The sequence below is a fragment of the Mixophyes fleayi genome, chromosome 12 (genome assembly GCF_038048845.1).
Source record: "Mixophyes fleayi isolate aMixFle1 chromosome 12, aMixFle1.hap1, whole genome shotgun sequence".
NCBI classification, from domain to species: domain Eukaryota; kingdom Metazoa; phylum Chordata; class Amphibia; order Anura; family Limnodynastidae; genus Mixophyes; species Mixophyes fleayi.
The window spans coordinates 57,635,356-57,659,356 of NC_134413.1; the positions used below are offsets into that span (position 1 = coordinate 57,635,356).

The 24,001-nt window shown below is 41.5% G+C and overlaps 1 protein-coding gene across 11 annotated transcripts in view; it reads right to left on the minus strand.

Annotated features, from left to right (window-relative positions):
* MTA1 (metastasis associated 1) overlaps window positions 1-24,001 on the minus strand; it is a 303,171-nt gene that overhangs the window by 266,333 nt on the left and 12,837 nt on the right. For 10 of the 11 annotated variants that reach the window (XM_075192764.1, XM_075192754.1, XM_075192760.1 and 7 more), the window contains exons 2-5: window positions 21,881-21,948; window positions 14,859-14,952; window positions 12,213-12,339; window positions 249-312 (exon numbers count right to left, since the gene is read on the minus strand). In XM_075192764.1, coding sequence (XP_075048865.1) covers window positions 249-312; window positions 12,213-12,339; window positions 14,859-14,952; window positions 21,881-21,948 — 353 coding nt within the window. The remainder of the gene's footprint in view (window positions 1-248; window positions 313-12,212; window positions 12,340-14,858; window positions 14,953-21,880; window positions 21,949-24,001) is intronic. The other variant, XM_075192755.1, reaches the window with a different exon arrangement.

Genomic DNA, 24,001 nt, shown 5'->3' on the forward strand with positions numbered 1-24,001 from the left:
CTGTTTAATTGGAAGTTTATAAAAAGATGGCCCTTGCGTCTGTAGCTTTAGGGTTAGGGATATATAGCACTTTTTTTAGTGGGTACCAAAAATACTGCTAAGTACATCAGTAAGATATGCAGATGGTAACATAAAAACGCTGACAACATATAAAAAGGAAAGGGATCAGTTTTCTTGCCCATAGCTGCATTTGGCAACAAAAAAATGTAAAGAAGAAAAAAATATAAAAAATAAAACACAAATCATACCTCTCTTTCCAAGTAAGATTTTAGGGACTCTGTTTCGTTTAAGAGTGTAACACTGCATTTGCCCCTGAAAGATAGGGAAAATGATGATTCATTTACAGAACTCAAAATATGCAAAAAAAACAAACAAAAAAAACACAGATATACATATATAATCGATGCCCGAGAGATGTTTTGTTGTTTTTTAAAAAAGACCTCTGAACTTTAATGACAAGCTTTCATATAAAAGCAACACACAATCTGATCCTGTGCAAATTGACGGCCAAATCAACAACTGCATTTGGTGCAAATGCTAAGCCGGTGGATTTCAATCTGGTCTTCATTAATGCGGTTGGAAGATTAGCACACACGCTGAAATCGGTCATCTTCAGATCACATCTACAAACATATTCAATAAATGTATGACATTTAAACCAGAAGACAACACAGTTATTAAGAGGCTATACACACCACACTGGGCCACTGTCTTGAAATTGCAGGGTGTGTGTACATCTTAAAAAATAAAAGTTCATAAGAATGTTCAAAAAACAAAAAAAATCTTTGCGACAGGATAGACCGCCTATGCCACCCTGTGTTGTTTTTGGGAACCGGCTGGACTTGCTTTTGCCACCGTTCCCTTTCGTTATCCTAAATCTAACCGCAGTAGAAGGGGTTTACAAATGCCACCACTGGACCCCTATACCGGCATCCAGAACCGGGTTCCATATATATATATATATATATATATATATATATATATATATTATTATTTTTCACACACAGACATACCATTTTGTTTTATTTGATGTGGTATGTGAGCAGCAGTAGGGGAGTGAATATTGAAGAACAGATGTTTATAATCAATATCAGTGGACAGAGATTCCAAGAATCCTTAAACCCCAGGATGGACTTGAGAACTGAAGTCTCCAAATTGGCTAAATTCAGCAAGTCAGATTTTGAACAAAAACAATTTAAGAAAAAAGTATAAATTGTTCATTTACGAAACACAAGCTTGCGCTGTGATATTATCGTAAATTTGTAAGGCGCAACAGTGCTCCGCAGTGCCGTACAGTAGGGAATACATAAAACAGGAGATTTGTAAAACAAGACAGACAAGAACAGACAAGGCAGACAGAATGAATGCAGACATAAAAACAAAGGGTATGAAGGACCCTCATTAAAGAGCTTACTTTCTAAAGGGAAGAGGGCACAGCTAAAACAAGAGGAGCGAGTGTTGCTCAGAGTGGAGATTGGGATAGTTGTGAGGGTGCATTAGTGTTATCGAGGATAAGGTCACCTCTAAAAAAGAGAAGGGTTTTCAAAGAGCATCTAAAAATTTGAATGCTGTGGGAAAGTCTGACTGAGAGTGGTAGGAAATTCCATAAGTGGGGAGCAGCACGGGAGAAGTCTTGTAGGCGGGAATGAGAGGTGGTCATCAGAGACGAGACAAGACGCAGGTCAGAGGCAGATCTAAGAGAGCGGGAGGGATAATATTTTGATATGAGATTTGAGATGTATGCAGGGGTGTTGTTGTTGAGGGATTTGTAGGTAAGGGTGAGTAATTTGAATTGGATTCTGTAGGACACAGGGAGCCAGTGTAGGGGTTTGCAAAGTGGTGAAGATGTGGAGCGGTGAGAGAAGAAGATCAGTCTTGCAGCATTTAAAATGAATTGAAGTGTGGATGTATGGGTGTCAGGAATGCCAGATAGCAGGAGGTTGCAATAGTCAAGACGGAAGATGATGATAGGATGGATAAGAGTTTTGGTAGCATGGTGAGTAAGAAGAGGGCGTCTTCTGGCAATGTTTTTAAGGTGGAGTCGACAGGACTGGGAGAGAGTCTGGTTGTAAGGAATAAAGCAGAAGGTGGAGACAAGTGTGACACCAAGGCAGCAGGCTTGGAAGACTGAGGAAATTGTGGTGTTATTGACAGTGAGGGAGATTTGAGGGCAGGTGGTGACTGTGGCAGGAGGGAAGATAATAAACTCTGTTTTGGACATGTTACGCTTTAGAGAGCGTTGGGACATCCATGTGGAGATAGCAAAAAAGACATTTGGTTACACGAGATAGTATAGAAGGGGAGAAGTCGGGGAAGAGATATAGATTTGGGTGTCATCAGCGTAGAGGTAGTATTGGAGGCCGAATGAGCGAATTAGTGCCCCAAGAGAATTAGTGCCCCAAAGTAAAGGGCCATGAACAGAGACTTGTGGAACTCAAACAAATAGTGGGAGTGGAGGGGAGGATGTGACAGAGGTAGAAACATTAATGGAGCGGTTCGATAGGTAGGAAGTGAACCAGGAAAGGACTGTGTCATGAAGGCCAATGGAGTGAAGGGTATGTAGGAAAAAAAAGTGTGATCATCAGTATCAAAAGCAGCAGAGATGTCTAGGAGAATGATTATGGAGAAATTACCATTAGATTTGACTAACGATATGACTTAATATTTCATTCCTGAAATTCTGCCTCTTCAACTGAAACAGGTTTTTTGTAAACACTGTACGGTAGGCTGTGTTACAATTTCAAAGTCATACTACAAGTGGCTTAGATAGAATATGGGCATTCCTTGGTCCTTTGAGATGTTGAACCATTAATTTTATTGTCCTGAGGCTTTTATACCACACTGTGATTTTGTATTGATGCTATAGGTTGATAACTTACCTTTGTGTTTTGTTTTCTTACAGTCCTTGCAATACTAGATTTAGCTGTTAATATTCCTATATCAACATGGCCACACAGTTTCCAGAAATAAATTGCAACTTTGCCAGGCTTAGTTCTTGGGTCAAGAAATAACCAAATACTTGACGCATCTTTCGTCAGAAAGAGTGCAAGTTATTCTGCATATGCACTTGCCACTAAATAAATCACAAGTACGTGTCTTTCCAGGGGTGTGCAGCTGGAGGTAACATGGAGACTATCAAAGATTCATACTTTATTATATTGCCAAATTTACACATAGCTGCCCATTCATTGTCAATCTGTTTGAGAAGTTTCAACTGTAGCATTATTCATGGAAAAAGCAGAATATTTAGTTCTTAGCCATGAATTAACCCTTTGTATACTGTATGCGGTTTTGCTGTTGATGAATTTTGTACTAACACGATATGTCACGACATGTCTTTGCTGCCGGATTTGTAAATTGAAAATGAGCTATCCTGGCTCTACTTCATCTTACGATTTGTTGCTGTACAATTTTTAACAATGCTATGTTCTTACTTAGTGTGCATGCACAAGGGGTGGAGGAGAGTACAGATAAGTATAGGATTCCTGCTGAATAAATGCCCATTTATGATTGTATGGAATTTTTGGACTAGAACCTTTACTGCTAGATCTGATATTGAGGATACACACTAGAAGCAGATCTATTTTTTTATACAGATGGTGGTTACCATAGATAAAATGAGACTAGTGAGTGATGTAAAGGATATTGTCACACTTCTGTGCTAAAGGCTGTAAATGACACCTATGGAGCCCAGAGTAAGGTGAAGGTATAACAATTTATTGAGGATTGTTCAGAATAGTGCAGGAAAAAGGTAAAAACCGAATATAGCCGAGATTGAACGATGCTGCAGTACAACAGGCAGACCCTGACAGATATGCAAGTAGCACACACAACAGTGTGTGAGTTGGCGCAAGGTAAGAGAGTAAAACATCTGCACAGATAGTAGGTATGTATTCCGTGCATTGTAGTGGCTTAGAGATTTTCTAACTGCAGTAGGTACTTAGATAGCACACTTTCAATATGTAAAGAAGTTGTTAGATGCTATTCAGATGTCATTGCAAGTAGTAGTGATTAAGTGTCAAGATCGCACAAGTAGTACTGATCCAGTTGAATTGGGTAATAAAAGGGCAGATGAAGTTGCAATAGGTGTAGTAAGGAATCCATTACGAATTAACATTTCTTCACAGGACATGGATTTGATGTGATTTCAGTTACTTATCAGAAATTATTTAGAATGTAAAAGTTTTGTTATCCCCAGGAAGTGGCCCTCTGGAAGTTGAAGGGATGTGTACAAGATACCAATGGTATGTGGAGAGATGGTAAAGATAGATCAGTGGTCCCAAAGGGATAGATATGGTATATCAAATGATTGAGAATTACAGAGGTACACATTTCACTGCAATTTTTTTTTTTTATTTTAGACAAGGTGTATTTTATCACGAATAAAAACTAAGCTACTGGAACTATTTAAATAGCGTAAAAAAAAAAAAGAAAAAAAAAAGCTGAATAATGTGATGAAGAATGCAGCGATGGTTTGGTTAGAGCGGCGGTTCCCAAAGTGTGCGCCACGGCGCTGTCACTGGGGTGCCGCGGGCCAGCCAAAAAAAAGAAAGAAAGAAAACAGAAACTTACCAATCCGCACGGCGCCGGGACCCAGCAGCCTCCTCTCTCCCGCAGCTGTCACTGACAGCTGCGGGAGAGAGGAGGCTGCTGGGTCCCGGCGCCGCGCGGATTGGTAAGTTTCTGTTTTCTTTCTTTCTTTTTTTTGGCTGGCATGGGCCAGAGGAGGAGGAGGACAGATAGCAAAGAGGGAGGGCAGAGGAGGAGGGGGACAGAGGGCAGACCGAGGGCAGAGGAGGAGGAGGACAGATGGAAAAGAAGGAGGACAGAGGGCAGAGGAGAAGGGGGACAGAGGGCAGACCAGGAGGACAGATGGCAGAGGAGGAGGGGGACAGAGGGCAGACCAGGAGGACAGATGGCAGAGGAGGAGGGGGACAGAGGGCAGACCAGGAGGACAGATGGCAGAGGAGGAGGGGGACAGAGGGCAGACCAGGAGGACAGATGGCAGAGGAGGAGGGGGACAGAGGGCAGAGGAGGACAGATGGCAAAGAAGGAGGACAGAGGGCAGAGGAGGGGGACAGAGGGCAGACCAGGAGGACAGATGGCAGAGGAGGAGGGGCACAGATGGCAGAGGAGGAGGGGCACAGATGGCAGAGGAGGAGGGGGACAGAGAGCAGACCGAGGGCAGAGGAGGAGGAGGAGGACAGAGGCAAAGGAGGGGGACAGAGGGCAGAGGAGGAGGGGGACAGAGGGCAGAGGAGGAGGGGGACAGAGGGCAGAGGAGGAGGGGGACAGAGGGCAGAGGAGGAGGGGGACAGAGGGCAGAGGAGGAGGGGGACAGAGGGCAGAGGAGGAGGGGGACAGAGGGCAGAGGAGGAGGACAGATGGCAGAGGAGGAGGGGGACAGAGGGCAGACCAGGAGGACAGATGGCAGAGGAGGAGGGGGACAAAGGGCAGACCAGGAGGACAGATGGCAGAGGAGGAGGGGGAAAGAGGGCAGACCAGCAGGACAGATGGCAGAGGAGGAGGGAGACAGAGGGCAGACCAGGAGGACAGATGGCAGAGGAGGAGGGGGACAGAGGGCAGACGAGGACAGATGGCAAAGAAGGGGGACAGAGGGCAGAGGAGGGGGACAGAGGGCAGACCAGGAGGACAGATGGCAGAGGAGGGGGACAGATAGCAGACAGAGGAGGAGGAGGACAGATGGCAAAGGAGGAGGGCAGAGGAGGACAGAGGGCAGACCAGGAGGACAGATGGCAGAGGAGGAGGGGCACAGATGGCAGAGGAGGAGGGGCACAGATGGCAGACCGAGGGCGGAGGAGGAGGACAGAGGGCAGACCGAGGGCAGAGGAGGAGGAGGACAGAGAGCAGACCGAGGGCAGAGGGCAGAGGAGGAGGGGGACAGAGAGCAGACCGAGGGCAGAGGGCAGAGGAGGAGGGGGACAGAGGGCAGACCAGGAGGACAGATGGCAGAGGAGGAGGGGGACAGAGGGCAGACCAGGAGGACAGATGGCAGAGGAGGAGGGGGACAGAGGGCAGAGGAGGAGGGGGACAGAGGGCAGAGGAGGAGGGGCACAGAGGGCAGAGGAGGAGGGGCACAGAGGGCAGAGGAGGACAGATGGCAAAGAAGGAGGACAGAGGGCAGATGAGGAGGGGGACAGAGGGCAGACCAGGAGGACAGATGGCAGACCAGGAGGACAGATGGCAGAGGAGGAGGGGGACAGAGAGCAGACCGAGGGCAGAGGAAGAGGGGGACAGAGGGCAGACCAGGAGGACAGAGAGCAGAGGAGGAGGACAGAGGGCAGACCAGGAGGACAGAGAGCAGAGGAGGAGGACAGATGGCAGACCAGGAGGACAGAGAGCAGAGGAGGAGGACAGAGAGCAGAGGAGGAGGACAGAGAGCAGAGGAGGAGGACAGAGAGCAGAGGAGGGGGACAGAGAGCAGAGGAGGGGGACAGAGGGCAGAGGAGGGGGACAGAGGGCAGAGGAGGGGGACAGAGGGCAGAGGAGGGGGACAGAGGGCAGAGGAGGGGGACAGAGGGCAGAGGAGGGGGACAGAGGGCAGAGGAGGGGGACAGAGGGCAGAGGAGGAGGACAGAGGGCAGAGGAGGAGGACAGAGGGCAGAGGGCAGAGGAGGGGGACAGAGGGCAGAGGAGGGGGACAGAGGGCAGACCAGGGGGACAGAGAGCAGAGGAGGGGGACAGAGGGCAGAGTAGGAGGGCAGAGGAGGGGGGACAGAGGGCAGAGGAGGGGGGACAGAGGGCAGAGGAGGGGGACAGAGGGCAGAGGAGGGGGACATAGGGCAGAGAAGGGGGACAGAGGGCAGAGGAGGGGGACATATGGCAGAGGAGGAGGACAGAGGAGGGGGAGAGAGGGCAGAGGAGGGGGCCAGCGTGACAGAGGGCAGAGGAGGGGGCCAGCGTGACAGAGGGCAGAGGAGGGGGCCAGCGTGACAGAGGGCAGAGGAGGGGGCCAGCGTGACAGAGGGCAGAGGAGGGGGCAACATGAGAGGGCGGTGTGCCTGGATGCAGAGGGGGCAGTGTGCCTGGATGCAGAGGGGGCAGTGTGCCTGGATGCAGAGGGGGCAGTGTGCCTGGATGCAGAGGGGGCAGTGTGCCTGGATGCAGAGGGGGCAGTGTGCCTGGATGCAGAGGGGGCAGTGTGCCTGGATGCAGAGGGGGCAGTGTGCCTGGATGCAGAGGGGGCAGTGTGCCTGGATGCAGAGGGGGCAGTGTGCCTGGATGCAGAGGGGGCAGTGTGCCTGGATGCAGAGGGGGCAGTGTGCCTGGATGCAGAGGGGGCAGTGTGCCTGGATGCAGAGGGGCATTTTTGCATACAACTAAATAAGTATTTCTGTCGTGACCTAAATACTTATTACAACTTTTTGACCCAACTACCTCTAAAACAGGACTGTTCAGTAATTATTTTGGAGGGGTGCCTTGAAAAAATTTGGAGACTCTAAGGGTGCCGCGAACTGCAAAAGTTTGGGAACCACTGGGTTAGAGGTTTTATCTTTATTGTATAGTATCAGAACCACTCCCAGAATTCCATTCGATATTTCACCATGAGGTTTGTTCAGATAACCAAATATCAGTCCAAAATAGGCTTTCAAAATGCATTTAAGATGTAACTGTTAAGTACCTGAATGAGATGACTAAGCAGCTACAAAAGCAACAAGAGACTTTGAAACTGATTGTACTACAAATGCCTATTGAGAACTGTTCGGATATAAAGCCAGGAGAATATGTTATGGTGAGAAATTTTTTACGCTCTGATTGACAGATCGTTGGAAAAGACCATTTCAAGTGTTATTAATCACAACTATGGCATTGCAAAGAAAGACACTTCGATTCACACATCTCACCGCAAGAAGATAGTCGATCGATCCGACAGCGACCTGGAAAGACGCAGAGACTAATAACGTTTTGGAACCAGATATAACAATTTTGTTTCAGGACTCTGACAGTGATGTGTTTCGGGAAGAAGAATCTGACTCCGAAGTCAAAAGAAAAATATTCTTATTACAGTTGCCATCGTATAGGCATGATTTGTTCTTTATGATTGTTACATATTTTATTATTTTGGACATTTGTTTAATGAAGACCTGATGGTAAGGTCTGGTAGTGGTTTTGAGGAAATGGGGGCATATAGTCAAAAAATGGTAAATCAGAACTGTCTTCATCATTGATTCTACTCACAACCAAGAACACATACAATAATAACAGATATAAAAGGTAGAATTAAAAGACAAGTAACTGAAGATTGTGATAAGAGACTGCCAACTGAAATGTGTATATCTCAATATTTTAATAAGCCTCCTATAGATGTGTAAAACTGTATGATAGAATGAACAATTAAACTAACTGTTAGATATGTACATAAACACCACATGGGCACCAAAATGCTGAATTGTTTCCAGAACTTAAAAATTTTACAGATTTGCTTAATTTGCTAGAGGGAAAGACCAGTTGCTGGGAAATATAACGAAACACAACCTCTTTACTTAAAATGGTTGCCACATTGACTGACAGTGGTATATGTATAAATTTTACAAGTACGCAAGATGTTAAGACCTGGGAACTGAAGTGGTTTGGATTGATTGTAACCGCTTTTAATAGACCCAAAGAGGAGAGAAGTGAATATTTAGGTAAAACTGAAAATAATTGCATGTAAAAATCCAAAATTTAGATGTGTTAGACCAAAGATCTTCGAGAACAATAGAATTAAAATGTTGTAATACAATGTTACAAGATGGTGATTGTAAAGAGAAATTAGAATAAGTAAGGAAAGTTTAAAGATATCTGCACAGATATATTACATGTAACAATGCCATATATTTTATCAGATAATATATCACAAATGCGGAAGGTATATAATGGTTTACCACTGAATTAAGGTACAATATGTTGCCTAGGTTAAGGGGATTCCAGTTAATATATTTACACAAAATGATTTAAATGAAATTGTACATCAAAAGTATTTAATAGATAATTCAATAACAAGAAAGAAAAGTAATGAAAAGAATGGAACACAACCCATATCACAACTTATTCGTGAATCAACTGGTGTACAAGTATTGATGCCATTAAACTTTTCAGGTACTGCACGTAGAAATATGAATTGTTTTTTTTATCCAAGGTTTAGCTATATTGATTGATATAATAACTAATTTGTATGATAAAATCTTCTGTTATATTGTAAAAGAGCATAAAGTTTTCAAAACAGAATTAATGCAACAGACTGTTCCTTAAACTATCTTACTGCACAAACAGGAGGTTATTGTGTAATATTACAAATGAAGAATGGAACAAAAGTTAGATTACCTATTTTGTATTAAAATGTATACCAGTACTGTCGTTTGTAAAAAAAAAAAATACAAAAAAATAAAAATAAAAAATACTGAGTCGAGAAATTGAAAAAGTTAGTAATACAGGGGAAGAAATTACAGAATTGCAGGAATAAATTGTGACAGGATGGACTGTCTATGCTACCCTGTCTGTTGTTGCTAGGGAACCGGCGCTAGGCTTACTGTGCCACCGATCCCTTTATTTATCCCAAATGTGCCCTCTAACTGCAGTAAGAACGGCTTAAGCCGCTATACCACTGGACTCCTTACCGGCATCCAGAATCGGGGTCCTTCTGGGCAACTGACGCTGCTAGTGTACCTGGGATGATACCCCTGACCGCTTACTATGGGTTGCTGTGGATGGATCCCCCCTGGCCCATCACACTGGCCAGAGCTGCTGGGTAGCGGGCAGAGTGGTGGCACCGGAAAGCTGGGTCAAAACCTCAGAAGAGCCAGGAACGGATTAGAGTTGGGTCTAATCTGTAGGTCACAGGAATTTCAGCATGGAAAAGTTGTCAAGCAGATCTTTGAAGCAAGTGCTGTTTATTTGCTCAAATAGTCCTAAGAAGGACAGATCACACTGGTTTAAAGTACCCAGTGATCAGGAAGTCAGAAGAAACAAGAATGATTTTTAATACAAAACAGTGCCTTTTTTATACACATTTGGAAACTAGTCTTAGCAGGGGTTGGGTACGGAATAATGGTTGCCATTATTCCGACAATACTTTCCCCGATGTGGTGACCCCGAATGGCTCCTTCCCGACCTGGCTCCAGGACGACTGCAAGGGATCGCGACTGCATTGAAATGCTGACTACCACAGCTTAGCGGGAGGTAATCCATCCTCCTGTCCCTTTAACCAATCTGGGTTGATTCATGCAGCCTGCACAGGAATCAACCCAGAGTGTTTAACACCTTTTAAACACTGCTGCTAGTGGCAGGGGGAGTATACTTTCCCCCACTGTCCACGAGCTGCCAGGGAGAGGGGGGGGCTCAGCCCACTCTCCTCCCCTGGTGCGAGATATTTATCTTTTAAATCTGCCGACCAAAGGTACTTCCAGCGACTAGACTCTGGCTATCCCTTCTGGGCAAAAATAGTACCAGAGAGAGAGAGACCAGGTCCCGGGGCAGCAGCCCCAGCCTGACGCTAGCTGAAGCTCTTTGAGCTCCAGCTAGAGACATGGCTTCTTAGGACCCCCAGGAGGCGCTGTACCTCCTGGACCCATTGGATACCAGGAGGCTAGTTGCTAAGCCTCTCCGGTAGCCACTGAAGTTGGCTGCCGGAGGGTGAAGGGGATCCAGGGCTGTCTCTGCAGCACCAGCACAAGATAAATACTCTTTACATTTAGTACATACATATACATTTTATATTTACACTTAATCTACATATAGTCACACTCTCGGGGCCTAGCACCGGGATTTTACCGGCGTGCAGCACCAAAGGGGTTAACTACCAGTGCTGCAGCACTGACACACTAAACATTTTTATTTAGAAAAAAAAACGCCTCATCTATACAGTTATAGCCTCCCTGGCGCTAGTTTAACCAATTATATGCTTCAGCAGCGCTGGGTGCTACTCAGCCAGCGCTGCAGCGCACACATTAAAATACATTTTTATTTTAATACAGTACATCTGTAGTAATAACATTTCATGCGGCACCTATATTATTATTATGAGGTTTTATTTGTGTGGTCGGTTCCCCCGAGTGCGGCAGCCGATACTTGAGGGACCTGGCCACACAAATAAAACTTCATAATAATATAGTGCGATAGTTGATGTAACTTTCAAATGGGGAAACTGTCAAAGTTATTTTTTGGATGAAGCCAATATATTTGTAAGAAAAGAACTCATAGGACCAAGAAATGCCAATATTCTATGTCAGCCAATTGTAGTATGCCATTTAAATTGTAGCAAAGCCATTTTTTTTTTTTTTGAAGAGGCAGCAATTCAGGATTGAAATTAAGTGATATTATTACAGCGCAAGCTTGTATTTTGTATCTCATAATTTAAGCTGAACTTTAAATTTATATTTTTACTCTTTTCACCTATCTTAAGCTGTGAGAAAATGATTAGATTTTATATATTCTGCTGTTTAGTGAGGAGGACTTTTCAACTTATGAGAAGTTGAACTTTAATACAAGCATCATTTCCAACATAAAAGGCAGCAAAAAAGGTGAACAACAATAAATTGCAAATCATCAGCTGAGGGCATTTGAATCATTTCAGCCTACCCAACTGCCACTAGTAACATCGTCACAACAGTCCCAATTTTCACTCAACTATTTTCAGTCCAATAGCTCATTGTATATTTCTAGCTCTACAGAAACATGACATGTCTTACCTAGTCAACTGAACTATTAAGCCACAGCCGTAGAGATCTTAATCTTTGTAAGTTGACTTGGAACCCTAATAAATGTGTCATCTGCAATATCAGTTTCACTGTTCATGATCAAGGAAACGTGAAATTTCAGTGATCAAAGGCAATGTATACGGAAATGGACTAAATGCAAATACAATATTTCCCTCCATGGCAGCCAAAAGTAAAAGCAGCGTGTATTTGATGCACTTTTGTTGCCCTAAACAGCTAGATTAGCCATTCGCAAATAGTGTTTGTAGATTACCCAACACAATCTGAAATATGTAGATTTAGCATTTTATTGATTTAAGCATAAAGGATTATGCATCCATGTTTTACACACAAAACAAAATTAAAAATAAATACAAAACACGTACACAATTTGTAAGACACAGCTTCCCTGCACAACACCAAAACAGATATGCACCCCAAGCTAGATGGTCAGGCAGACAAGCAAGTTCGTCCTTCAACACCAGTCCAAGAGCAATCTGTGAAAAGCATCATCCTCACCTTATATGTGTAGCTGGTAAAGATTCAAGCTGCCTAGATAAAAACAACTCTCTGTGTCGTAACTGGTGCTTCAATTTTTCAGGTAAATCCACCATTTCAGGGTTTTCCATTTCTTCTTCCATTTCCCCTAAAAAGTTAAAAATACACATTTTAAGCCAACGCCATTTAGTTTTTAAAAAAAACAAAAACGCAACTGAAAAGTTCTGTGACACTTGCATGACATTATTATATCATATCTCCATAGGCAACACTAACCGCGTTCAGGAAGCTTGTTCTTTTATGTGTATCAAACATACAATGGGGGGGTATTCAATTGTTCGGCTTGACGACCGAAAAACTCGCACTCTAAAACTATTACTGTTAATACGGTAAAAGTGCGCTTAAAAACCGTTCATACGGTAATTTACTCACTGAATTTCAGCTCGCAGCTGCGAGCTGAAATTCAGCGAGTAATTACCGTATTAACGGTAATAGTTTTAGAGCGCGAGTATTTCAGCCGTCAAGCCGAACAATTTAATACCCCCCAATGAGTTAGTCATTGGCTGAACCCAAAATAATACAATAAGAATTTGTGACATCATCAGGACAACTCGCCTGAAAACCCACCTCCCAGCTGTATTTTTTATGGAAGGCTAGCAGATGACTACACTATATAAACATGTAAATTTATATAAAAGAATATAGAATCGTAACTACAGAAAAAAAACAAAAAAGAAAAAAGAAAAAAGAAAACAAGCATTCAAATAAAAAAAACAAAAAAAGCAGGTGCTTTTCTAAAGGCTGAAATTACTCATTACAACTCATCACTCTGGTGAAGATATATGGAGACAGCACTGGGCAGGGCAGAATACAATTAAAGGCCATTGAAATAAGTTGCGATTCCAGTAAAATCTATTAAGCCGGTGAGGGAGATAAATGGGAACAAAATGAAATTCATAAAGTGAACCAGTCTCGCCTTGTATTTTTTTTTTATTTAGATTAGTTGTACATACTAGTTTAATTCTGCTGTGAAGTCCTTCTAGATGGAACAGGAGACGTCCCATTGAAAAGTAGTCGTGGCCGTAGTCAGATTACTGTAGCCTTCAAGGCTGTGTAAAAATCTGTTTTAAGCTGGGTACACCCTAGTGTTTTCAGTCGATCAGGCCAATCACACGATAACGAGCTTTCAGCCAGATATTGTATTAGTGTGTATGCTGCAACGATGAACGATTTATGTTCCAAAGCACATTGAGATTTTTAGCTTGGTTTAAAAACGATACATTCAGCGATGGAACAACGTCATTCCAATTCGGCAGTGTGTATGCACTCATGACTGGCAGAGTCCATAAATCTCTATGGGGTGTGCAGAGTCACAATCTTTTCAGCCGATGGTTATGACAGATGAAGAGCACAGATCAGAAGGCAAATCTTGTAAAAACTGTATTTAGTGTGTACATATGAATCGGCATGCTGACCGGAACTTTTTTTTTTTTGTGTGTTATTTTCTTATTACAGTCGCTGGTAAAATCTTTAACGATGTTGCATCAGGAGAAATTCTCTGTAGAGGTTACCCAGCCTTACGTGGCTGCAAATGGAAACACCTCAATGAAAATCTCTCTGCCCGATACACAAAATCTTGTTTGCATTTTTTAAATTAGGATTAGTAAATGGATAATAAAGATTCATGCATTACTTTCAATGAACCTTTCTAGCTCCAAGTATAAGTACTTCACAGCAAGATTGCAGAATCAAGTTCGCCTAATGAAGGAGAAGGAGAACAAGGAGAAGAAGGACAAGAAGGACAAGGACAAGGAAAAAAAAAAGTAACCCCTTACAGTCATGTGCTATTTAATAAAAAATGTGAAAAAGCTTCCAAAACCTAAATATGCCAGGCAACAGCAAAAAAACAAAAAAGCACAATGGTTCTGCTTTTGATGGGTTCACAAACTGCCCTGCTCAGCTGAATCCACAGGCATTATTCTTATAATTATAGACTGGCCCACACTATGGATGGGCAATATACTATTACAGCAATACCATAGTAATATATATATATATATATATATATTAGTGTTGATTGTTCTAGAGGATATGTAATATTTGGATTTTAAGTCTGTGTGTGTGTTTGATGGCCCTTCTGCTGTTACAACAGAATGCATGCAAGCTACCCATTGCTTTTCTTGGGGGGGGGGGGGGGGGGGAGATCCAGCCACAGGTCATGTACATAATTAACAGGTCCCATGAAAATGTGAACACTTGTCAAGTTTGTCCCACCTGTCACCAGACAGTGCAGTGACAGTGTGCCTTATCCTGCTTAAGGACAGAGTGGATTCCTTTCTCTCCTTCATTAATCAGGGAGAGTCAACAGATCAACAAAGTTGTCTCCCTCCTTCCCATGTGAGTATATGAACTGCAGCAGGAGACACCAACCAGTTGTTACTGGATGAATGACAAGTGAAGTATGATGGAGAGATGTCGTAACAATGAAAAGTTGAAAGGACACAGGAGAGATAGGACAGATAGGTGGAGACAGTGTCAAGGCGAATGCAGTGCTATACATTGATCAGATTGTGATGCAAACAAAAATTACATACAATTACATGAAACAAAATGTAAATATGGCCCTGCCCGTGTGGGCCATTTTAAAATATTCCTTCTACTACTTACTTGCATGTTTGTCCGCTAAAGAAATTAGAGTACTGGATATGTCTCTCCTCCTATAGAAACATACAACCTTTGCTTCTACATTTCCATTTGCCGTCTATTAATGAATAAAGGAAATAATACCAAAAACATTAAATCGAATAAGGCAGCAAAAGGTACACATTACACTTTTGAGTGGATATACTTTAGCATAAATATAAACAATGTGTATTTTATGACATGACGTGGTATTGAGTATAGTGTGCATAATGATTCCAAACATGACATTTTGGGTGGTGGATTGAGAACCCCCTCTTCTTGTTCCAAGTAACCAGCTCTAAAGACCGTGGCAGGTAGGAAGAGGAGAGGGGGGGGGGGGGCGGGGAGGTTTCTGGTGTGGTAGTCAGGTATTGTCCTAAGGGACAATAACTGGTTAGCCTCTGAATGTATTGAAGATAGAGACGCAATACCGTTTTTACAACAAAGTTTGCCACTTATGATGAAACAAGTTTCTATAGTATTAAAGAGGGCACAATGAATAGACAGACAAGAGAACAACCTCTATACAGAGATTTTCAAACTGCTTTGCAATCAAGATAAAGAAAAACAAAAACACATACATGTTTTCTGTGAAAGTTACTATTTTGTTTCATTATGCCTGCTGGTAAAAAATATAAAGTGTCCTCTTATATAACTTTTTTCAAGGTTTAATTGGAAACCTTTGCTTCATATAAGAATTGAGTACTTTAATAAAATTGCATTCCCTCAGATTTCATTTATGTCTCACAGTGATCCATAGTAATTGATGATGTAAAAGGTACACAATGTGGGCATAATTTCCACTCATTAAAATCCAAACGCTTCTCAACATGTGTTACGATTTTAACAGGGGTGGAAATACGCTCTGTTAGACAATACGTACTTTCTGAAAACGTAGACACATACAGACTGAAGTATCATTTAGGAGCATTTGCACTAGGTTTACTGCATATTTACAATAAACTAACATCAGAACACACCTTTTATAGGATTATAAATTAAAACAAGTAACAATAACAAATTAAAATAAAAAACAAGAAATGTAACTTTTCTTTTCAATATAATAGACAGTTTATTTTAAAATATGTAAAATTTAAAAAAAACAATGTGTATATTTCAGTGCATATAACGTGTATAAAAAAAAACCATACATTTTTAATGCGTGATGTTGTTCTGTGCTAGTTACTGCGTTACATGCATGAAATGTAGTAAACAACGATAATCCAGTGTCAGTTATCACCATCAACCGGCATTTACACCTGTCCTGTAGCAGACTGAAAACAAGCGTACACACACTAAACACAGGATTGGACTTGCTGTACATGGTCTACGTTAGTCAGTCCGTCCCTTCCCCAATCCGCCTCTCCAGCCACAAGGGGTCACAAAAATCAAATGCGTGCGGATATGAATTCGGTGCAGTTGTGCAAGTTTGGTTTCTGGAAATGCGTAGAGTGTAATCATCCAAGATAAGTTACGCAAACAGGCGAATGTCCAGACGTGAATCAAGCCCTATATGTTCTGTCATTAATGGCTTAATTACTTAATGCGTCATGTGAACGTAGTCATCAGAAGAGCTTTGTACGTCAGCCCACTTCAGGTTGCCTTAACAGCCCAGTTACCTTATTTTTTCATGTTTGGACATAAATTTAAATTTAATTGTCAACAAAATATTTTTTTCTTTTACCAATTAATTTCCAGTTTTGTTGAGAGAGATAGAGAAAGATATAGGCACATATACACACACAAATGTATACATACACACACACACACATACACATTGTGGCTCATTGTAGTAGCTTGCATCCTAAAGTGAAACAGCTTGCAAACTTAAGTGAACTGTGAATTTGAAACAAAATCAGGCTTGTTCATATATTGATGCTAGACTTATCATCAGCATTTATTTATATAGCGCCAGCAAATTCCATAGCGCTTTACAATTGGGAACAAACATTAATAAAACAATACTGGGTAATACATACAGACAGAGAGGTAAGAGAACCCTGCTCGCAAGCTTACAATCTGATACAATGTTTGGACTAGTCCAGTGCAGTGGATGTAATGATTTTGTTTTGGACGAAACATTATGGAAACTCAGCTACTGTCCGATCTGTAGGCAATTTTCTGTGTTGCAGGAGGAAATAGCCAAAACTGCAAGCTCACTGTCTATCCTTGAGACCACCACTGCTTCAGAGAGGCCCCAGAAGACGTTCTGCCTGGACAACTGTGAGCTCTGAAAGGGGGAAATATCCAGAGGGACAGAGAAACATTCCACAAGTGTTGACATTGCAAAACTCATATGCTGTTCTTGCAGGGCTGGAATGTACAAACATAGGAAATACACAACATGAGGATATGTGGACTTCTACTAGTTATAGGAACAGGGAAATAAAATCTACAAAAAGGACTACACTTATCTTGGGGGATTCCATCATTAGAGGCATACATCTGGGAAAAGCTACTGAACTAGAGAAACAAGTAAAATGCTTACCTGGAGCCACAGCTCCAAAGAATAAAGAGCGCATGTTAAGAATTGTGAAAGCAGCAAGAAGATGGGGAGGTGGAAGTCATTATCCACCTAGGGACAAACAACCTGCCTAATGCTGAAGTCATGGCCGTAAAAGATGAATTTAGAAAGTTAGGGACTGCTCTAAAACAGGTGGCAACCACTAACTTTTTCAGCAGTATTGCCAGTACACAGAGGTGAAGACAGAACTCACTGCATTAGAAACTTCAATGTGTGGCTAAAGAAGTGGTGTTATGAGGAGAGATTTGGATTAATAGACCAGTGTCATGTCATCTGACAAGATAGGGGCCTATACAAAAGTGACGGCCTGCACCCATCTTCAAGGGGAACCAGAATAATAAGTGAGTAGTTTGGAAGCTTCAACAGGAACGAATTAAACTAGAAGTGGGGGGCAGTGAACTAAACAGGAATAAAACAATCTGCTCCCCTTAACCAAAGGTATCATTTCTGTAGGCCAATTAGTACAGGAAACATATCCACAGCAACAGAAGACAATGCAGATCAAAACAAAATAAACAGAGATATAAACCTAGAAGATAGGAACAGAAAATGCAGAAACAAAACTCTTAGAGTTATGTGTGCTAATGCTAGAAGCTTAGGAAATAAAATTTCAGAACGAAATGCTTTAATGTCAAGAGATGATCTGGATATTGTGGCTATTACGGAGTCATGGTGCAATGAAAATCATGACTGGGACATAGCTCTACCGGGATATACTTTATTTAGGAAGGACAGAGTGGGAATAATCGAAGGAGGGGTAGCAATGTATGTGAAAAAAGTATAAATACTACTTTGGTGACCATAGAAACGGGAGATAATGCTGTACTTCGTACTGGGGTGATCTATAAACCACTCTGTCAGGAAGAGGAACTGGACAGGAACTTACTGCAGGATATCAATAAAATGGCATTAAAGTCTCCCATGATTATTATCTCTCCTTTTAATCTGTCTGTTGTGAACTGGGAGGGGCCTTTGCAGGTTCCACTAGAAGTATGGACATTCTGAATTCCTTGCAAGGAGCATCCCTCAAGCAATAGGTGAGGGAGCCCACTCGCAAAGACGCAATATTAGACTTAATTCTTACAAAGGATATCGGCTGTAAATGTGGGTGAGAACCTAGAATCCAGTGATCATCAAGCAGTATGGTTTAGTATAAAAACAGAGACCAACTCATACCACACAAAAACAAAGGTGTTAGATTTTAGGAAGGCTGACTTTGTAGAGATGGGAAAATGTGTAAGAGACTCTTTGGCAGAGTGGAAAAACTTGAAAGGAGTGCAGGGGAGGTGGGAAAAATTAAAAAGTGCAATACTTAACTCTTTTGATACAAAGGTCTGTTGCTTTAAGAAAAGTACAAGGAAAAGGAAGCCAGTGTGGTTTGCAAAAGAAGTAGCAAGTATTGTGAAAGAAAAAAAAGATGGCCTTCAGGAAATATAAGCAGTCTCAGAATAATGAAGACAAAGAGGAGTATCTTGCTAGACAGAAAGAGGCCAAGAAGGTAATCAGATGTGCAAAGGCACAATCTGAAGAGAAAATGGCCCAGTCAGTAGGTAAGGGGGCAAAACTTTTAGGTAAATAAGTGAAAGGAGAAAAACAAAAAGGAGGAATAAGACTAAAAGACAGAGAGGGAGGGAGACAAGGTAAAAGCAGATAATTATTATTATTATTATTATTATTAATAATAATAATAATAATAATAATAATAATAATAATAATAATAAGAATTATTATTTTTGCTCAGTGTTCACTACAGAAAGAGCTGGTAAGGGGCCACAGTTAAGCTGCAAGCATACTCATAAAAATGAGGTAGATACAAGTACATTTACAGAGGAGAGAGTCCGAACAGAGCTCTCAAAACTGAGAGTGGATAAATCAATGGGGCCAGATGGGATACATCCAAGGATACTAAAGGAGCTTAAGGGGGTGCTGGTAACACCATTAACAGAATTATTCAATCTGACACTAGCTAAAGGAGTAATTCCGGAGGACTGGAAAAAAGCAAATGTAGTCCCACTGCACAAAAAAGTGTAAGCAAGGAAGAGGCAAGCAACTACAGACCAGTGAGCCTTACATCAGTAGTAGGGAAATTGATGGAAACACTTTTAAAAGAAAGTTGTAGAATATTTCAAATCCAGTAACTTACAGGATGCCAAACAGCATGGATTTACTAGGGGAGATCATGTAAAACAAATCTTATTGACTTTTTTGACTGGGTGACTAAAGTAATAGATCAAGGGGGGGGGGCGTAGTTGTAGGTTGTCTAAATTTTAGTAAGGCTTTTGACCCTGTCCCACATCGCAGACTGTTACATAAACTTATGTCCAAAAGGAAAGAAAAAAGAGGCGAGAAAAAAATAAATCGGAAAACCGCTCCGCACAAGGTAATTACCAACCTCACTATCAAACCAGAATAAATTGTGTTTTTCGTGAGGGGGTGCTAAGGTCAAGACTTATTAGCATACAAATCCAAGAAGAAAAAAAAGTTTGACCAAAATAGCACTCCAGGTATGAACAATTAATTACATTACTACAATTAACTTTATTGGTATTCATTAAAAATAGTGGATAAACAACCAAAATAAAGGAAGAGCGAAGTATTAAAAATAAAAAGTGTTGACTAAAGAATTTAAAATAAGATGACCCGGTGGGGGGGCTGACCTTGCATATATAATGCCTAAGTCTAGAATAGCTAGTGATAGTTCCCTTTTGAATGGGTAAGCAGGATTTAATATCCTATATTATAGGTGAGAAATTACATAGACAAATAGAAAGCTGCTTGCAGGTGGTCCATAAAGGATAATTTACATATTAATGGGATTCAAAATATCCCTATTGAGTGTCCTTTGATGAGTGTATTGTGTAAATAGCAACAGTGTCACATTTATTCCGAGCACAAATTGTATAGCTCGTAATTTTATTGCATAAGAGCGAACTCTAGGTGGCATCAGTGAATGATATATTTCACTACTTGAATTGTCTACTAAAGTATATTTCTCATAGGTAAAGTTAGCATAGTATGTGGAGCAGAGTTAAATAAATACCTATATATATTTAACACTACTATCTGGTAGTTTTACATAGTGTGTACTTCAATTAATGGTATATCATTATCTTCTACTCCCACATCATTGCCTGCTTGCATAATGGGCCACTGCTATTCAACAAACAGTTTTATCTGATCTGTACCGTGATTGATAATGTATCATTGTTCTATCACTCTGCTTATATTTTAAGCTAAGGATCTGTACTTGGACCAGTGCTTTTTAATATCTTTATTGGAGACATTGCAAATGATATTCAAGGGAAAGTATGCCTTTTTGCAAATGACGCAAACATATGCAACAGGGTAGACACACCAGGAGGGGTAAAACAAATGACTGATAATCTAGGTATAGAGGAATGGCGAGTGGCAACTACAGTTTAATGCCAAAAAATGAAAAATCATGCACTTGGGTCTCAAAAATCGAAAGGTTTAAAATATAGTATTAATGGCATAATAATGGAAACTACTAAAGAGGAAAAGGATCTAGGAATCACTATTTCAGGCGACGTAACAAAGCAATGAGGAAGGCAAGTCAGATACTTCGTTTCATAGGGAGAGGAATCAGTAGCAGAAAGAAAGAAGTGATAATGCCGTCAAACTAGGTCTCTCTTATATTATATATATATATATATATATTATACCACTGTGATTTTATGTGACACCGTGTTCACTGTGTTGAACTCATTGGGCTTGTGTTACACTGTTCTGGCCAGAACTATCATTTGTTATTTTCAATAAACCTTCAGATTATACCTATTTTCACAGCGCCAAGGTATTCCTAACTTTTCTAAATTATAATATATATATATATATATATATATATATATATATATATATATATATATATATATATATAACACACACACACACACACACACACACACACACATATATATATATATATATATACATATACATACATATATACACACACATCTGCATATACACACACACACACACACGGGTCGGGTAATAAAAGACGATGCCGTAACTCCCGACAAGGGTTACAGCGACATCTTTACTGTTTATATCTCCTACAAGCTATTAATCCCGAATGTTTCAAAAAAGTTACTTGGAGTAAACGCGATTCATTACACAGGCCAGCAGCACAAAATGAAGTAGTTCTGTACACAGACAGTAATATTAGTTCAGTTAAGGGGGCAGTTATGCAATTGCTTAAAGATGTTGCTGTAACTCTTGTCGGGAGTTACAGCATCAGGAATCTGAGTACCACAGATATATAAACACACACACACACACACACACACACACACACAGGGTAGCCAAGAAACAAAAAAAAATGGACACTGCAAAATGGGGAACCTGCATGTAGCTGTAAACCTAGCAAAACACATTTATTTATTTTTTACAGGCACAGAAAAAAAAGAGTGCAAACATCAATTACAATTTATAGTAAATAATGGACCAATCCAAAGTGTACCTTGTTAAGTTCCTCTATTCTTCGTATTAAGTAAGGGTTGCTAGAAGAGTTTTCAAAGTAGACATAATCTGGAAAGCAAAAATGTAACAAAGAAATTTGTTTTACCTTCATATATTATCATTCTGCTGTATAAACTAAATCAGGATTGGACAAATTCCTGTGGTCATGGCAACTAAAAGAAAAGCACCCAGGTGAAAGGGTAGTTTTCTCCTCATTCCTTAGCCCTTATAGAGAAAGCCTGTGAGTGACTGCTCTCTGCCGGAAACCATTACAAGTGGTTCCTGGCAATTATAAGCCCCATGTGCAGCGTTATAACTGTGCTATTTCTGCACACTTGTATATGCCGGAAAATCTGGCGATACTGTGACCGAGGTTTCAACATATGCTGCTGTAACAGCACAGTGTGTTATAATGCTGTACTTGGGAACTCCAATCACAAGAACCAGATCTCAGTGCACTGGAGGCAAAAAGTAATATTAGGAATGCAGAAATGTATAATGAAATGCTGGTAATTTGTTAAGAAAGTTTAAATAAAAAAAACAAAAAAACACAATATTCTAATTATTCAGATTGGAACAGGAACCTTTATCAAAGATAAGTGCACATGCAGACAGTGACCCCCTACAATAACCCACCTCACAATCAACATTTTAACTTTGCTAGAGGAAATGCATTATTTCTGAGGTATATACACCTGATGCAATAAGCATTTGTTTAGAAAGTCTTTTGTATTTTGTGGTAGGGAAATGACTTGTTTGGGGTTTTGCAACTTTCTTTGGGAATTCTGAAGTGGAAAAAATGTGTATTCTGCAACTGTCTGAAGAAAGGACCCATGTTAATTAGACCTTTTGATGTTCGAGGGTCCAGCACCTGAAGGCACAGGAAGATTTAATTAGACTTTGTTAGATTTTCTCTGTGTCTAAAAAAAGATGCAGGAAATCACAGCAAGTTTTAGGATATCACAGATAAATGTAAATATTGTTAGCTTTGCATTACATGTAAATCCATGTTTGGATAAACAAATTGCATCCCGATTCTAAAAAGAGCTCAGACCTCAGGAGGCTGGCTTACCCTGTGAGGCTATGTCCAAAACTGTACAAAAAAAACAACAACACTATTTTATATTGAAAATTGTTGTTGTTTCATCTGACCTGCTCCCTGGTACCTTCAACCAGGGTGAGCAAATAAACATCACTTGCTTTGAAACTTCTCTATCCCTGTGACCTACAGATTAGACCCAACTCTAATCCTTTCCCTCCTGTTCTGAGGTTTTGACCCAGATTTCCGGTACCACCGCTCTGCCCGCTACCCAGCAGCTCTGGCCAATGTGAGAGGCCAGGGGGGATCCATCCACGGCAACTCTGATCCATAGTAAGCGGTCAGGGGTACCAGCCCAGCTGTACCAGCGAGGGGGTATCCTAGCAGTGACAGTTATCTAGAAGGAACCTGGTACTGGATGCCGGTAAGGAGTCCGGGTGGCAGCATTCGTAAGCCCCTCCTACTTCGGTTAGAGGGTGCATTTATGATAACGAAAGGGAACAGTGGCAAAGTAAGCCTAGCCAGTTCCCAGCAACAACAGACAAGGTGACATAGGCAGTCCATCCTGTCAGTGATTAAAACGAAATTGTGAACAAATTGGCTTACTTCGCCACTCGGTCTGTAGGACAGAAGGAGGAATGAAGGGATGTTCTTTCTGCAGTTTATTTGGATCTCCTACTCATCGTCGGTAACAGACTGTTACTGACCACCAATACTGCAACTGCCAATGCCATCTGCGCAATACTAGTAGGAGAATTCGGTTGCCACCCGTGAGCGCCTTTGCGGCACCCAGAACCACTTACTTCTGGGATAGCTGGTATAGTTGCTGCAATGCTTCTTTGCTGTGGGCCGACTACTTACTATGGACCAGGACTACTGGGTAGCGGGCAGAGCGTTGACAGAGATGATGGGATCATTCAACACAGGAGAGTTGGGGAAGGGATTAGAGTGTAAGCTCTTATCAGTTGGTCACAGAATACAGCAGGTAATCGTCGCAGGCAGAATCTTCAAGCAGTGATGGTTAATTGCTCAAGAGCTCTGACAAGGGCTTTTACACACCAGTTTGGGGTCATTCCACATCAA